Source organism: Orcinus orca, chromosome 6, assembly GCF_937001465.1.
Source record: "Orcinus orca chromosome 6, mOrcOrc1.1, whole genome shotgun sequence".
Taxonomy (NCBI): domain Eukaryota; kingdom Metazoa; phylum Chordata; class Mammalia; order Artiodactyla; family Delphinidae; genus Orcinus; species Orcinus orca.
In genome coordinates, this window is record NC_064564.1 from 107515846 (window position 1) to 107533606 (window position 17761).

Below are 17761 nucleotides of genomic sequence, written 5' to 3' on the forward strand. Positions count from 1 at the left end.
CTAGCGAAGAGATAATGACCTTGAGATCAGGAAGGTCACAGTGAAGATGGAGAAGTGGGGGGGGTGGAATTCAGAGATGTTTATGAAGTAGAATCTGCTTCAGGCAAACACTGATTCCATCCTACATAATAGAAATAGCAAAAGTGTTAATTTTTATTTATTATTGTTTTTGTCATTGGTGTTATTATTTTTCATTCATCACCCATTCATTACTTCAGTGGGAGGGGAGGATGCAATGAAAATGATCAGGATAGGGCAGTGTGGAAAGAGCCCTGGCAGCTCAGCTGTGTGACCTCGGGCAAGTTACTTAACCTTTTTGAACCTCACTTTCCTCACCTGTAAAATGAGGCTTAGCCCACTCCATCACCTTCGAGAATTTTCAAAGTCCGGAGATTGTTTCCCGGGACTTGCAGCACCACCAGGTGGCGCTGCAGGGCTTTGTGACCACTTTGACACCGTGTTACCGGAGCTCTGCAAAGAGATCTGCCACCAGGTGTCATTCTGAAGTCACTTAGTGATGGCCCTGCCTCTGCAGGTGATCTATAAAATTCAGACAACTTAATAATGATACAGATAATGGCAACATTAATAATAAAATAATAATAGTTCTAATAATTGAGAGTAGCTGCCCCCTGTAGAGCCATTACCCTGTGCCAGGCACTGTGCTAGACTTTCATGAATAGACCAACATCCTTTATTAGTCTCATACTGAGGCTCATAGACAGTGAGCAAGTTGTCCAAGGCTGCACAACCTCTAAGGGGGTGGATCCTGATTTGGATCCAGGTCATTCGTTGATTTGTACCCTTAGGCTGTGTTATACTGTGTAACGCCCACTAAACCCATTTTGCAAATACTGTCATGCAGGTCCAGTATACTATCATGCGGCCACCAGTCCCTGTGCTGATTTCCACAAGGAGGAAGTACAGGGTGGGGCAGGGGTGCAGTATAAGGATCCGGAGCAGGAAACATGGGTTTGAATCCTAGTGGCTGTGTGATTTGGGCAGATTATTTAACTTTAGTCTGAGTCCGAGTGCGGTCGTGTTTTGTAACCACTACCCAGCACTGTGTGGTTTCTCAACTGGTCTGAGTTGGGGACTGGGGGTGCTGCACTGTGTCTGAGCCCAGCTTTGCTCTGGTAGATCTGGAGAATTGAAGGCTCCAACAAAGTGCCCGTGGACCCCGCCACGTATGGACAGTTCTACGGTGGTGACAGCTACATCATTCTGTACAACTACCGTCATGGCGGCCGTCAGGGACAGATCATCTACAACTGGTGAGGGTCTGGGGCCCTGTGCTGTGGGGCGAGCATGGCAGCAAGGAGGGATGTGAACAGGGCTGAGGGAAGCCTGCGAGTGTGTGGACCTGAGCCGGGGCAGCCACCATCCACTGGGAAAGGCTCTCGTCCACAGGGCAACACCTCTTGTCTTTTTTCTCTAAACAAATTTTAAACTATTCTCATAAAAGCATTACATGTCCATTGTAGGAGACATGGGGACTAGGGAGAAACAAACAAACAGAAAATCTCTCCCACAATCCCACTCTAAGTACTGTTCATCCTCCCACCTTTTCTAATTAAAAATTATTTTTAATTCTTTAAAAATAGATAATACATTCACAAGTCAAGGATCAAAACAGAATAAAAACGCATGTATTGAGAAAGCTTGTCCCCATTCTGTCCCTCCCCACCTTGCTCTATGACCCCCACCCCTCCATGGATGCCCACTTTCATTAGTTTCTTGTATACTCTTCTAGTAATTTTTGATGCAAATGTAAGAAAATCTCACCCTATATTCCTAGTTCTTTTCCTTCCTCACAAAAGCTAGCAAACTATGTATTTTATCCTGCACTTTGCTTTTTTTCACTTAATACTTCCTGGAGCTTGGTCTCTGTCAGTACATAGAGAACTTCCCCACTCCTTTTTACAGCTGCATAATATTCCATCACGTGGCTATCCTGTAGTTTATTTAACAAATTCCCTGCTGTTGCGTACTTGGGTTGATTCCAGACTTTTGCTATTAGAAGCATTGCTGTGATTAGTAACCTTAAACAAACATCAGTTTGAATGTGTAGAGAAATATCTTTGCAGCAAGTTCCCAGAAGTGGGATTGCTGGGTCAAACAGTAAATGCACTTGTCATTTTGATAGATAGCACCCAGTTTCCGTAGGTGGAGTTTGTAGTATTTGCATTCTCACCCGCAACAAATGAGAGTGTCTGTTTCCCCACGGCCTCACCAGTGGACTGTGTTATCAAACTTTTGCTGTTTGTCAACCTTATAGTTTATGAAATGGTATCTCAGTATAGTAGTTTTCTTTTTTCATTTCGTTTCTCTTATATGCAGTCTCAAACTTTTTGAAGATTGACGGTTGGGTTTCTTTTTTTTAAAACTTTTTATTTTGAAATGACTTGCTGAAAAGTTGCAAAAATACTACAGACAGTTCCCATATACCCATTACACAGCTCCCTCTATGATCATGTCTTAACCATAGTTCAAGTTTCAAAACCGGGAAATTAACATTGTTGCAATACTATCTACTAATCTACAGACCTTACTTGAATCTCACCAGTTCTCCCACTAATATCCTTTTTCTGGTCTAAGATCTAACCCAGGATCTCACATGCCATTTAGTCATCACGTCTCCTTAGTGACATTTAATCATGTCTTTAATCTGTGACAGTTCCTCAGTCTTTACTCTTTTTTTTTTTAATAAATTTATTTATTTTATTTATTTATTTTTGGCTGCATTGGGTCTTCGTTGCTGCACGCAGGCTTTCTCTAGTTGTGACAAGCGGGGGCTACTCTTCATTGCGGTACACGGGCTTCTCATTGCAGTGGCTTCTCTTGTTGCGGAGCACGGGCTCTAGGCGCACGGGCTTCAGTAGTTGTGGCACGCGGGCTTCAGTAGTTGTGGCGCACAGGCTTAGTTACTCTGCGGCATGTGGGATCTTCCTGGACCAGGGCTCGAACCCGTGTCCCCTGCATTGGCAGGCGGATTCTTAACCACTGCGCCACCAGGGAAGCCCTCAGGCTTTACTCTTCTTTCACAACCTTGATACTTTGGAAGAGCACTAGTCTTATTCTGTAGAATGCCTCTCAGTTTGACAATCTCAGATTTTTTTTTTAACATCTTTATTGCGATATAATTGCTTTACAATGGTGTGTTAGTTTCTGCTTTATAACAAAGTGAATCAGTTATACATATACATATGTTCCCATATCTCTTCCCTCTTGCGTCTCCCTCCCTCCCACCCTCCCTATCCCACCCCTCTAGGTGGTCACAAACCACCGAGCTGATCTCCCTGTGCCATGCGGCTGCTTCCCACTAGCTGTCTATTTTACGTTTGGTAGTGTATATATGTCCATGCCACTCTCTCACTTTGTCACAGCTTACCCTTCCCCCTCCCCATATCCTCAAGTCCATTTTCTAGTAGGTCTGTGTCTTTATTCCCATCTTACCCCTAGGTTCTTCATGACCTTTTTTTTTTTTCTTAGATTCCATATATATGTGTTAGCATACGGTATTTGTTTTTCTCTTTCTGACTTACTTCACTCTGTATGGACAGACTCTAGGTCCATCCACCTCACTACAAATATCTCAATTTCATTTCTTTTTATGGCTGATTCCATTGTATATATGTGCCACATCTTCTTTATCCATTCATCCAATGAGGGACACTTAGGTTGCTTCCATGTCCTGGCTATTGTAAATAGAGCTGCAATGAACATTGTGGTACATGACTCTTTTTGAATTATGGTTTCCTCAGGGTATTTGCCCAGTAGTGGGATTGCTGGGTCGTATGGTAGTTCTATTTTTAGTTTTTTAAGGAACGTCCATACTGTTCTCCATAGTGGCTGTATCAATTTACATTCCCACCAACAGTGCAAGAGGGTTCCCTTTTCTCCACACCCTCTCCAGCATTTATTGTTTGTAGATTTTTTGAGGATGGCCATTCTTACTGGTGTGAGATGATATCTCATTGTAGTTTTGATTTGCATTTCTCTAATGATTAACGATGACAACCTCAGACTTTTAAAAGCAGCTTGAAAGACATTTTTTTGGACACGGTAATACACACATGCTACAAAATTCACGAGAAGCCTTTTTTTTTTTTTTCTTAATAGCTGCATCAGCACGTTGATTTGTCAGATTGTTTGCTTATACAGATAACACATGTTGGTTATGAGAAATTTAGACAGTCATAGGAAGAGGTGGGGCAGAAAGCCACCCACTGTAAATATCCCTGCAGGGCAGATTTAGGATGAGGAAGTCTGTTGGTTGTGGTCAGATCTCTATAAGAGGTGAGATGCTGAGCTGGGGGATGTGGCATGTTGGTCTGGTTCCTGGCACTGGTTGCTTTTGAGAGAACCCCTTTTCCTCCCTGTGTCTCAGTTTCATTACCTGTAATCTGGGGATTTGTGGGTTTCTCAGGCCCAGGGTGAAGGAGAGACTCGGAGCTCTTTGCAAACCTCAGTGCTGAGTATCACTTCCCTTCCAGGCAGGGTGCCCAGTCCACCCAGGATGAGGTCGCTGCATCTGCCATCCTGACTGCTCAGCTGGATGAGGAACTGGGAGGTACCCCTGTCCAGGTGAGCCCATTGTCCCTCGGGGCCACACCCTGGGCCCTGTCCATCTGTTCACTCATCTATCTGACTGTCCATCATTCCATTCATCCATCCATCCTTTCAGCGAACATTTATGCAGGGCTCTGACACTGCATCTGCAGCCATGAACCCACAGATCCCACCCCTGCCCTGCCCTGAACTGCTGTGATGTGGTTTACAGTCTAGGGGGGAGAAAGATGTTCAGCAGACATGCAGGCAAAGGTTGGACAATCACACATAACGACGTGTGCAGTGAGTGAAAATGATAAGACACCAGAGGAGCAGGAGAGGCAGTGTGGGGGTTTAGTTCAGAGGACAGACATGGAGCTAGCCTGCTTGGGTTTAAATCTAGTCTTCACCTCTGGGCAGCCTTGGACAGGTCACTTAGCCTCTCTATGCCTCTGTGTTCTCAAACTGGGGTTAATAACAGTACCTATCTCACAGGATTGCTGTGAGGATGAAGAGTTAACATTTGTAAGGCATTTAGAGCCATGCTTGGCCCATAATAGACCCCTTATACAGGTGTGTTAAGTATAAGGACACATACATCCCAAGTAGGAGCTAATTGGAGTAGACAGGGCCCCCATCCAGGGAGGGATTTTTCAGCTGGGACCCAATGGTTGAGTAGGAGTTAGCCAGGCATATTCCAGGTAGAGGGAAGGGTACATGTAAAGGCCCTGAGGTGGGAGGGGGCACTGGTTATTAAAGCGAGGGGAGGGTGCCACGATAGGAGCCTGGGGAGATGATCAGAGGGACCAGACCACCCAGAAGCCACCGTGAGGATGTTGACCTTGACCCTGAGAACAAGGGGACGTTGCTAACATGGTAAATGTAATGTGAAGGGATTCATGAGTTTAAAAGGTTGCTCTGGCTACAGTGTTGGGCCCTGGAGGGCAGCAGGTGGGGGAAGACATGGGAGAAGGAGACAGAATCCTCCTTTCTCTATCCTACCCTTGGAATGAGCAGGGCTCTGGATTCAGATTTGGGGTTGGTGCCTTGAACTTTGACCAGGTCCTGGAGGCTGGGTGCCGGGTGCTGAGTGGGGTGATTACTGCCTCAGCTCATCCCAACATCAGCCTTAGGAGTAGCATTCTTGGCCCCATTTCACCGAGGAAGAAACTGAGAGGTTGAGGCCCGTGCCGGAATTCTCGCTGTCAGGGCGGAGCTTGGATCTGAGCTCTGACCCAGCAGTGGTGGCCCACGTTGGGAAGCGACTCCAGTACCCCCGGCCCACACGTGCAATTGTCTTCTAGATTTAGCTAGCCAGGGTCTCAACTGGGATCCGAAATGAAATGGGTACACAGGGCAGAAGCAGACGTGATATATCTTAGACCTCCTTACCCTCTCCCTCCCACCACTAAGCCCTTGACTGCAGTCTGCTTGTGGGGTGCACTGGCTGTGCAGGAGGGGTCTCTCCAGATCTGGAAGGCTCTATTCTCACCACTCTGCCAGCTTTCATGCCTGAGGCTGACATCACCATCCTGGAAGAAAGTGCACGAACAGTCCCTGTGCTTCCATTTAAGGGAATATTTGCAAACGTGGGCTCTCTTGGTTCTTGGACTAGACTCAGGCTCAGCAAGGCAGGGCCTCGTGGGAGGGGAGCGACCGAAGCAGTGCCCGGGGGGCCTCAGGCAATAGTGCTGTGTCCGGCCTTCTTGGAACTCCTGTTCCCCTGCCAGCCCCTGTGTGCTGTAGGGTCAGGCACCACCCGCGCACAGACCCAAGTGTGACGGCCTTATTTGAGGGGTGAGCCCAGGCTGTGCTGGCTGCAGGGGGTGGCGGTGAGCCTGGTGTCGTACAGGACTGACGTTCCCACCCCTTTCCTGACTTGCTCTCCTATCTCCCTCCCAGAGCCGTGTGGTCCAAGGCAAGGAGCCTGCTCACCTCATGAGCCTGTTTGGCGGGAAACCCATGATCGTCTACAGGGGTGGCACCTCCCGCGAGGGTGGACAGACAGCTCCTGCCAGTACCCGCCTCTTCCAGGTCCGGGCCAGCAGTTCTGGAGCCACCCGAGCTGTTGAGGTAATGCCCAGGCCCTGGACCCCAGGCAGGATTGGCCTCTCTGAAACCTCCCAGGCTTGATGGGGAGATCTCCGGGCACGGGATTGGGTGGGTTTGGCTGAGGGGTTAAGAAGTAGCTTTTTGTACCTTCCTGCCCTGGCAGCAAGATTGTATGTCTTAGATTTCCCCTTGTTTCAAGAAATGCCCATTGCCCCTTGCATACCTTCCATAACGGGCAGCTCACTACCTCACAGGCAGTCCATTCTTCACAATCTGGACACTGTTCTTCATTACATTCCAGTTGGCTGCTCTCCCTTTCATGGTGGAAGGTGCAGATCTGAACATAATCCTATTGAGCAGCCTAGAGGAGAATGGGATTATCACCTTCTTTGTTCTGGGCACCCAACTTCTGTTAATGCAGACCAGATTTCTAGAATCTCCTTGGCTAGCCACAGTGCACTAATGACTCATGGGAGTCAACTAAGGCCCTCAGTGCCCAAAGTCTGTGACCTCACCTAAGAGCTGGTCCTGCTGCAGCGTCTCCTGGGCTATGAGGAGGGGGCTGAGGACATTTTATCTGGTTCCTGATTAATCGAGGACTGCCCTCCCAGGTGATCCCCAAGGCTGGCGTGCTGAACTCCAACGATGCCTTTGTCCTGAAAACCCCCTCAGCCGCCTACCTGTGGGTGGGTACAGGAGCCAGCCAGGCAGAGAAGACCGGGGCCCAGGAGCTGCTCCAGGTGCTTCGGGCCCAACCTGTGCAAGTGGCAGAAGGCAGCGAGCCAGGTAGGAGCAACGGGCAGAGGGGCCTCTGCTGCTTCTGGGGATGCAGCTGTTATGTTTCCCTCCCTTCTGTCTGCTTGGGGGTTTCTATATCCTCCCCCCTCTCCTGAGCACCTGTCCCCTAATGTGCGTTAATAAAAGTGAGTTAGGGAATTCCCTGGCGGTCCAGTGGTTAGGACTCTGTGCTTTCACCACAGGGGCACGGGTTCAATTCCTGGTCGGGGAACTAAGATCCCGCATGCCACAGCGCTGCCCCCCCCCAAAAAAAAAAAGTGAGTTAGATGAAAATGAGGGCTATGGTCAGTGAGAGGGAGGCGTCCAGGAGTTAGAGAAAGGAGAGCTCAGTGTGGGCTGGGGCAGGTGGGGAAGTCAGCTGGAAGAGGGGTCACAATGCCACAAGCCTGCTTTGTTTCCAGAGCATGGGTCAGGAACACCTTTGTTATGCCAACCCCAGGTTTTTCCATTCTTACTTTTAAGCCCAATCCCTCCTGCTTGATGCTTAGCAGAAATGGGGAAGAGTAGTTCTGTCTAGAGCAGCACAGTCCACTGGAACCTTCTGAGAGAATGGACATGTTCTATGTCTGCCAGGTCCAATTCGGTGGCCACTAGTCACATGTTTAGGCTAATGAATATTTAAATGTGACTGGTGGGAAAATGCAATTAAATTTAAATAGCACATGTGGACAGAGCAGGTATAGTGGAAATGATACGTGGCGTCAGGTAAGGTGGCTTTACAGCATACTAGCTGTGTGATGTTGGGTGAGTTGCTTAACCTCTCTGAGCCTCAGCCGCCTCACATGTTGAGCGGGGATAATTATCCCCATCCCGCAGTGCTGTCGTCAGTCTCAAACAAGAAGTAGTCCTGGCTGTGTGTCCACTGCCAAGTCTTCCCTCTCTGGGCCTCCGTTTCATCACCGTCAAATCCCTCAGGCCCCTTCCTTCTTTGGCGCCCTGGGATTTTAAGATGCAGGCTGCGGATTGAGAGCAGTTGGTTGTGCTAGGGCAGGGTTTGTCCCAGGGTCTAAAGAGAAGTGCTGGAGGGGGGAGGGTGCGGTCAGTTGGTAACTGGTGTGGCCTCCCCTCACAGACAGCTTCTGGGAGGCCCTGGGTGGGAAGGCCGCCTACCGCACGTCCCCACGGCTGAAGGACAAGAAGATGGATGCCCACCCTCCTCGCCTCTTCGCCTGCTCCAACAAGATCGGACGTTTTGTGGTGAGTCCCAGCGGAGGGCGGAGGGCGCTCCCTCTGCTTGCCCCTTGGGAGGTGTGTTCCAGGGAGCGGAGCTGTTGCAGCCGCAGCAGGGGCAGGGAGTGTACCCTTCTGACAGACCAGCATAGACCCATGCAGGTTGGAGCCAGCTCTGCATCTCACTCAAGGGGGCAGATAGAGCAGGCCTACGGGGGGGCTGGTGCGCTGTTATTAACCTCTTCCATTCCTTCCCAGATCGAAGAGGTCCCTGGCGAGCTCATGCAGGAAGACCTGGCCACCGATGACGTCATGCTTCTGGACATCTGGGACCAGGTGGGTGAAGCACGGTGCTGCAAGTCACTTTCCCTTTCTGAGCCTCCATTTTCTCATCTGCAGAATGGGCAGATGAGAGGTAGATAAAATCTCCTTGCCAACTGCAAAGCACCATATAAATGCAAATCAGACGACCAGCGTTATTTCCCAGGCCTTAGGGGAGCGTGAACTCTTCCTTTAAATCTGTTGGTAAAGAAAGTTGAACTTTGCAGCATGTCACATGCAGGCATAAACTGTCCGGGGTGTCACCTAGAAGTAGACATTTCCCTGTCCCCACGGGGCTTGCATTCTCGTGGGGGTGGCCGTCCATAACCCCTCCTATCAAGCTGGCTTCTCCCAGAGTTGTCAGGGTTAGAGATAGCAGCCATGCAGGTGTAAGACTCCCCTCGACCCGCAGGGCTGTTTCTTGGGCTCCCCAGTTGGAGGATCAGTACCAAAAGGTTTGCAGTTTAGCCGTTCAGCTGCTGGCAACTTTGTTCCATTTACTACTTAATCTGTACGTTCATCTGTTTATTCACTCACTCAGCCAACATTTTTGAAGCACCACTGTCTTCCAGGCAAAATGCTGTGATGCTGGGAGTCCTGTGATGAGCAGTACAGTCACAATACCTGGTGTTGAGGGGCCGATGTATTGCAGTAGGGAACACATTTGTAAATAAGTGAGGGCAAGGAAGTCTGGCATTTTATTGTCTGATACCATCTTATCAATGACATGCTCTTTAAGATATTTTAGAATCACATCAAAATAAATAAAAATCAGCTGGATAGGTTTTTTGGTGTAACAAACTTGTCATAAGATTCAAGATGGTGGTAGTGGTGGTGAGTTGTTTTTATTCCAAGCCTTAGACCATGTTGGCTCAGACACACGGAGACTGGCACGTAGCAGACTCTTAATGCATGTTCGTTGGGTGAAGAAACCAGTGAGCATATGTTAGGCTGCTCATTTGTTGAACAAGCAAATGCCCGGAAAAGGATCGTTCCTGAACTGCTAGAGAGGGGTCTCAACCTCAGTGGCTGACGGCACCTGTTAGTGAGTGAAGCAGGCCGAGCTGGGGAGACACGAAGGCATGGTGGAGTCTGAGGCAAACTGGAACTTCCCATTGAGAGGGGCAGCTGCTACTCAGCTTCGTCATCCACGTGCGGGTGAAGCTGCCAGGTCCTCCCCGTTTACAAGGGAAGTTGGAAGTCTGGATTGAATAATCCGCTAGTCACTCAGTTTGTCTAAAAGCAGACCACCCCCTAGAGGGTGGTGGGCCTACAGAGCAGGTTGGAGGTCACCAGTTTGCCATCTCTGTTCCAAATCCTTGGAGTCCCGGTCCGCGGGCTCTGTCAGCCGAGGGGGTGTCTGGTCCACACCTGGAACCTGCCGCGCTTCCTCCAGGAGCGCGTAGAGTCAGCACGCCTCACGCCATTTCATCTCACGCCTCTCTTCCAGGTCTTTGTCTGGGTTGGAAAGGATTCTCAAGAAGAGGAAAAGACGGAAGCCTTGACCTCTGGTGAGGACCCAAGGGTGCCTGTGGGTCTGTGTCATGCGGTGGGGTGGAAGCAGCTTCCTCTGCGGGTCTGGGCGTTTGTGACGGTGGAGGTGGGGACTTTCGCATCCGTGGTCAGCCCCCGGTGAGCCCTCCCTGGGCTGGTGAAAGAACAGCTCACTTTCTGCAGAAGCCTTAGGTCCCACCAAAAGGAAGCAGCAGCTAGGAGCTGCTTCAGATTCCCAGAATGCCCAAGGACCAAACTTGTCAGGGTTTAGATGTGGGAAAGCAGATCCCTGGTGGCTGAGCAGATCTGATTTGGGAGCTGGAAACCCAAAAGCTGGTTCTTTGATATCTTCCAGTAGGGGACGGCTAGAGAAAAATGACATAAGCTTCGTGAAGCTGGAGGTTAAACTGTGACCCCCGTTCCTTCCTGTGTTCCTGGGCAGGGTGGTGGAGGAGTCATGTGGGTGTCATTGCCTTTAAGGGATGGTGGTGTCCAGTGCGTGGTTGGGCCTTGCGGACAGTGGGACCAAAAACCATCTTAGGCAGGGAACCATGTCTCCTTGACGAGGGAGACCCTAAGGATTCTTCTGCCTTTGTGTCTGCAGCTAAGCGGTACATCGAGACAGACCCAGCTAATCGTGATAGGCGGACCCCTATCACCATGGTGAAGCAAGGCTTTGAGCCTCCCTCCTTCGTGGGCTGGTTCCTTGGCTGGGATGACAGCTATTGGTCTATGGATCCCTTGGACAGGGCCCTAGCTGAGCTGGCTGCCTGAGGAAGGCCCCACCCTGTTACTGGTCAGTGCCTTTCAGAACTGTCCATCCCGCAAGGAGACCTTACAGCGAGCAGGGCCACTCTGGTGTGTGTGTGTGTGGTGGTTGTTTTGTTTGTTTGTTTGCTTTTTTACAGTAGCCAAAAACAGCCCTGCAAAAATTCAGGGTGCTTGCAAAATTGTCTCAAGTATTTGTGCTTTTGGAAATAATTGAATTCAATAAAAAGCTTTTTGAAGTGTGTTACCCTGCTGTGGCTCATCTGTCTTAGTCATTGTTCTGAGAAGGGCCCGAGTTGGGGAAGGGGAAGGGGGAGGCATGGCTTGTGTCTGTGAACCAGTGAGTGAGTTTCATTCACCTCGTGTGTGAATCACAGTCCGCTGAGAAGCAGTGAGGTGAAACGGGTATAGATTGTACTAGGGGTAAAATGCTTATGTGGAAGGAAATTGGGGGGGAACCAGGAGGCTGGAGAGCCATCAGACTGAGATGCAAGTCTGACCTCAAGTGAAGGAGGGAGGAAGAGGGGCTGGGTGGATGCATCTTAGATGGCCGTGCAGTCCAGCAAGCTTCAGCAAAGCTTTTGGGGAGTCCTTGAGCCAAAGTAAAAAAAAAAAAAAAATTTAATGTAGAGTCCCATTTTTGTTATTATTTTTTATTGTAGTAAACTATATATAACATAGTATTTTATCACTTTGACCATGTGTAAATGTACAATTCAGTGGCACTAAATACATTTACGATGTTATGTAGCCGTCCCCACTGTCTATACCCAAACCTTTTTCATAATCTCCAACATAAACTCTGTGCCCATTAAACAATAACTCCTATTCCCCCCTCCCCTCTGCCCCTGGCAACCTTTAGTCCACTTTCTGTCTTCATGAATTTGCCTATTCTAGGTACCTCGTATAAGTGGAATCATGCATTTGTCCTCTGTCTGCCTTATTTCACTCAGCATAATGTTTTCAAAATTCATACATTTTACAGCACATGTAAAAATTACATTCCTTTTTGTGGCTGAATAATATTCCATTGTGTGTATATGCCACATTTTATTTATCCATTCGTCCATCGATGGACACTCAGGTCATTTCCACCTTTTGGCTATTGTGAATAATGCTGCTGTGAACCTTGGTGTACAAATATTTGTTTGATTTAAAATGTTCTGGAGCCCAAGTCAAATCAGCCAACAAAGGATTTGAAGGTCTCCCAGGGGTGGGGTGTGTCTTATCTCCCCACTACACTCAGTCACTGGGAGGCCTGGCCTTGGAACACTTCGGTAGGAGTTCAAAGCCAGCAGCTGGACCCCTGAGTCACTTACATTCCCTGTAGGAGAACGTGGGCAAGGTACCACACCCTGTAACATCTGCCTGCATCTTCCTCGCTTCCTCTGGTTCCCACAAGTGTTTCTGCTGACATGAGGTGCTCCTGGATGCTCCCGAAATTTGCAGCCTTTGGGGTGTGGAAGAGGGACTTCCTCTGTGCCCCACTTGGTCCCCCAGACCCTGACTCCGCTGATGCTCCGTTTGTCACGAAGTTCCTCTTAGACGTCTCCATGAACTTATGTCTCTAAACCTTTTCTCCATGGAGATCCCAAACCAGTCCAAGGAACTGGTGGGAGACAGATCCCCTTCCCTCCCCTCTATCCTTCTGGTCTTTTCTCTCCGCGTTTTCCCCTTTTTTGTTCTATGCCTCTCCCCCACCCATCCCCATCAACTAACAGAGGGAAAACTCGTTCATAGGACCCCGGAAGAACAGAAACCAGTGTGAGGGTTTATGTGGTGGGATGGGTGTGTGTGTGTGTTTACACTGCTGTTTCCAAAGCTGGCTGATCACCCTAATTGCCCAGGGAGTTTTTAAAACCGTAAATTCCCTAGGGGCCCTACCTCAATAGAGTCTGATTCATCGCAGAAGTGACGAGAGTAGTGGGGAAGGAATTTTCCAGGTGAAACATGGAGTGGTCGGGAGTCAGGTCATCTCAGGCAGGGTATGGAGCTATACAAAGATGGAGCTCTGAGGGAGAATGTTGTACTCAGGGACAGACAGCAGCCCAGGGGGCTGGAGCAGAAGGTGGGGAAGCAGAGAGTTCACAGAGGACCTCAAATACCACGCTGAGGGGTTTGAACTTGATCTTGTAATGCCTACCTCTACTCCAAAAGGCCACTTTCATGGTCAAAGCTATCAACTTGACAAATGCAAAGTTCTGGAACAAAGGCAGCCTTTACCACCTAGAGCTTATAGGGCCTTCACTAGGGGAAAGTGGAGGCTTGTCTAGACAGAGCCAGCTCGCTGTGGAAGGTCAAAGGCAGGTGAACCTGCCATGCATTCTGCATTTCCATTTATTGGCATTCAAGGCAGTTTATTGGCCAATTTCAGTTTATTAGTGTCTGTGGCTTCAGAGAGAGAGGTCTGCCTACTCTGAGAAAGGAAGTTGTCTGAGGCAATGGAGTTGCTTGGACTCCATATTTTTTTCTCTCAAAGACAAAATAATGAGTCAGGAACACTATCACTTCAACCATATATTTTTCTCTTCCTAACGGTTTTTGAGAGACGTTGGATTCCGTCGTCTACAATGGAGAAGTCATTGTGAAATGCCATGACAGGTGCCCAGGGGGCGTCTCTTGGAAAGAGGTTGGTCTGGGCTTGGATCCTGAATCCTGTCTTGGACAGTTCAGTTCAACAGATATATATTTATGCCAGGCCGTGTGCAAGGCACTAGGGATAGGACAGAAAATTTCTGTGAGCCTCAGCTTCCCCACCTGCAAAATGGTAATATTGTATTCATATAGTACCTAACTGGAGGTGATACAATACAGGGATTGAAAGTGGGGCTTTGAAGTCAGACCTGGGTTCAAATTCTAGCTACACCACTAATCAGCAGTGTAATCTTACTTCAATTCTTTGTAGCTTCCTTAGCTGCAAAATGGGAATAAGAACAGAGCCCACCCAACTAAGACTTTTATGAGATTATGCTTAATACAATACCTGGCACATAGTAAATGCTCAAAAATGTTATTATTATTATTTGGTAAAACCAAAGAGCCTAGTCCACAGCAGGACTTAGTGCCTAACCATGGAGGTAAAGACCCACTACACTGTGGATCAGATAGGATATTTTTGGCTGTAAGCAGTGGAAAACCAACTCAAATCAAATTAAACCATAAGCACACTTATATGCTCTCATAAATGGTAGTGCAGAGTTTAGGGGGCCATCTTGGTTGACTAAACCCATTGGGTCTGTCTGGGTTTCTTGTTGATTCTCTTGGCTCTGCCACTCCCGATCTGGTAGTGAAATACCTGTAGGCATCCTGTCTATCACACCCATGCATGGCAATGCCCAAAGGAAAAGATAAAGGATTGTTTCGAGAAGTTCTCCCAGATAAGGGAGGAGGAACTATCCCCCAGTCCATAGAAAACCTCTCCTCAGATCTCAAGAGCCCGTATGGGGTTACATGACCATTCCTGACCAAATCATGGGCTGGGGGATAGAATTATCAATAGGCCAGTAAAATTCATGACAGGAGCGGGGATTGGATTCCTCTTCCCCTGAGATAAGAGCTCTAACGGGGAGAAACCTAAAGTCATGGTTCCTAGGAAGGAGGAAGTGGGTAAATGGACACTGGGTAGACAGGCATTTTGTGGGAGACTTTTTTGGAGTCAGATGCTAAAAGTAATAATGAACAGTAATGGTTCCTTACAGTTTTATGACGTCTAGTAATTTCCAGAGGGCTTAATTGCCAGCCTTTTGTTTTGTTTTGTTTTTTGTTTTTTTCTTCAGAATCTTTGTGGGAAGATTCCCAGCCTCCATTATGGTTACTAAGTTTCTAGAGCTTCCTGAAATCTGTTAGTTGTTTCGATTTCCTTTGTCAACAAACTCTGGCTATAGGGTGGATTGAAAAGGGCTTCATCCTATTCGCAAGTGTGACTCCTTTAGGCAAATCCCAGCCTGATCTGAGCCCAGAGCTGCTGAAATTAGGAAAGATCTTGAAGATCATCTATCTAGTCCAATGGTTCTCGAGTCTTTGGACAGGCATGGTGGTGGGGTCAGTGCATCTCTTAAAGTTGTGTGAAAATTTGTGCTTATAGCTTCCAACACTTTCTCTAAAGGTCTGAGACCCAAACAGGTGGAACTCAACTTCTTATCTTACAGGTGAGGAAAATGAGGCTCAGAAAGGAGTATGACCCATCTGAGGTCACCTTACAAGTTCAAGGGTGTAGTGGGAAAAGCCTCAAGAGCAGTGATTTTAAAACTGGGATCTGGGAGCTTCCCTGGTGGCACAGTGGTTGAGAGTCTGCCTGCCAATGCAGGGGACACGGGTTCGAGCCCTGGTCTGGGAAGACCCCACGTGCTGCGGAGCAACTAGGCCCGTGAGCCACAACTACTGAGCCTGCGCGTCTGGAGCCTGTGCTCCACAAGAGAGGCCGCGACACTGAGAGGCCCGTGCACTGCAATGAACAGTGGCCCCCACTTGCCACAACTAGAGAAAGCCCTCACACAGAAACGAAGACCCAACACAGCCAAAAATAAATAAATAAATTTATTAAAAAACAAAAAAACTGGGATCTGTACAATTCTATGAGGTGCTTCAGTGATTTTACAAATGTTTGATTCAAATTCCATTTTTAAAGTGGTAACAAATATCACAGACACTTGAAATTGAATGTAGAGCCTAATTTAAGGCTGTAATTGCCTTTTGTAACTCTGATTAACATTAATTTTTTTCAAAACAGCCTCATCGATTGACATTAAGTAAATGTTATAAATGTGAACTTAAGAATTTATCCTGATAAGAGGCATTTTAAATCTTTTGCTTTATAGTTTCCTTTGGAAAAAGAAAAAAGGGGGTTGCTGCTAAAAAGAAGTTTGGAAACAGGTGGTTCGCCATTTACTAGCTAGTAACCTTGTGAAGCCCAGCGTGGTGAAGCTCGCAGAGATAATAAAGTTTAAAAGGCCACGAAACTTCAAAGATCCATGGAACCCTGGTTTCCTCCCACTCAGGCCGGTGTGTTCTAACAATGTTGTGGTTACCAACACCCAATCTACTTACTTCATTTGGACTGAAGCCTAGATCTGATGGTCCAAAACTAGAGTTTAAGGCCTGCTTGGGTATGAATGCAAAGTTTCACGAGTCAAATGAAACTTGACAGTCTTGAAAAGTGATTTACATATAAAAAGACTGTGGGTGGTGGTGTGTATATGAAAGTGGAGGAGGCAGGCACTGCCTCGCCAGGATACATTCAGACAACTTAGGAGTCTTTGGAGTTAGATCCACGTTCAAATCCCAAGTCAGCTCCTCACTACCCATGTGACTTTGGGTAACTTTTAACTTTTGAGCCCCAGGGTCCTCATCGATAAAATGGCTAAAAATATGTCTAATCAAGCTGTTTTTTTACTTTTATAAACATTTTTATTTATTTATTTGGCTGCATTGGGTCTTCGTTGCTGCGCGCGGGCTTTCTCTAGTTGTGGCGAGCGGGGGCTACTCTTTGTTGCGGTGTGCGGGCTTCTCATCATGGTGGTTTCTCTTGTTGCGGAGGACAGGCTCTAGGCGCGTGGGCTTCAGTAGTTGTGGCATGCGGGCTCAGTAGTTGTGGCTCGTGGGCTCTAGAGCACAGGCTCAGTAGCTGTGGCGCAGGGGCTTAGTTTCTCCGCAGCATGTGGGGTCTTCCCGGACCAGGGCTCGAACCCGTGTCCCTGGCATTGGCAGGTGGATTCTTAACCACTGTGCTACCAGGGAAGTCCTTTTTTCTAAGTTTTTTTTTGATGTGGACCATTTTTAAAGTCTTTATTGAATTTGTTACAATATTGCTTCTGTTTTATGTTTTGGTTTTTTGGCCCCAAGGTATGTGCTCTTAGCTCCCTGACCAGGGAATGAATCTGCACCCCTTGCATTGGAAGACAAAGCCTTAATCACTGGACCACCAGGGAAGTCCCTCATCAAGTTGTTTTGAAGATGAAATGATAGAATGTATGTATAAGTATTCGAGCACAGGGCCAGGTACCTAGTGCTCCACAAGCGGTAGCCATTAGTTCAAGATGGTTCTTTGAAGGTTGGATGTGGCAGGTAACACCCATTAGTTTTATATCATTTATTTCTCTTTTATTTATTTATTTATCTTTTGAGGTACACGGGCCTCTCACTGTCGTGGCCTCTCCCGTTGCGGAGCACAGGCTCCGGACACGCAGGCTCAACGGCCATGGCTCACGGGCCCAGCTGCTCCACGGCACATGGCATCCTCCCGGACCGGGCCACGAACCCGTGTCCCCCGCATCAGCAGGCTGACTCTCAACCACTGTGCCACCAGGGAAGCCCTATTTCTCTTTTTAAGTAGGGGGTATGCCAGTGTGATTAGCTGGGTGACAGTAAGAAGTGAGGTCCTGTCCTGTTAGGATTAAGGCAAAGGGAAATGAGCCCAGCCAAGGATTCAGTGATCTCAAACTCCCCAGGGAAACTGCAGGCAGGTGCACCAGAGGGAACCAAGACATGAGAGACGGCAGATGGACCACGGCCTCTCCTCCGCCTCTGGCCCAGGAAAAGCACACAGAAGCCAAAGCGGCTAGTCCAGGACTGGAGGAACTGATGTGCCGCTTCTGAAAAACGAAATCCA

General features: G+C 48.1%; 1 protein-coding gene across 3 annotated transcripts in view; it reads left to right on the plus strand.

Annotated features, from left to right (window-relative positions):
* The window catches only part of GSN (gelsolin), a 56693-nt gene extending 45295 nt beyond the window's left edge, over positions 1-11398 (plus strand). For all 3 annotated transcript variants that reach the window (XM_012532866.3, XM_033427287.2, XM_033427288.2), the window contains 8 exons: positions 1141-1274; positions 4497-4587; positions 6454-6624; positions 7215-7389; positions 8474-8598; positions 8830-8907; positions 10343-10403; positions 10991-11398. In XM_012532866.3, coding sequence (XP_012388320.1) covers positions 1141-1274; positions 4497-4587; positions 6454-6624; positions 7215-7389; positions 8474-8598; positions 8830-8907; positions 10343-10403; positions 10991-11160 — 1005 coding nt within the window. In that variant the 3' untranslated portion in view covers positions 11161-11398. The remainder of the gene's footprint in view (positions 1-1140; positions 1275-4496; positions 4588-6453; positions 6625-7214; positions 7390-8473; positions 8599-8829; positions 8908-10342; positions 10404-10990) is intronic.
* Positions 11399-17761: the final 6363 nt, after the last annotated feature.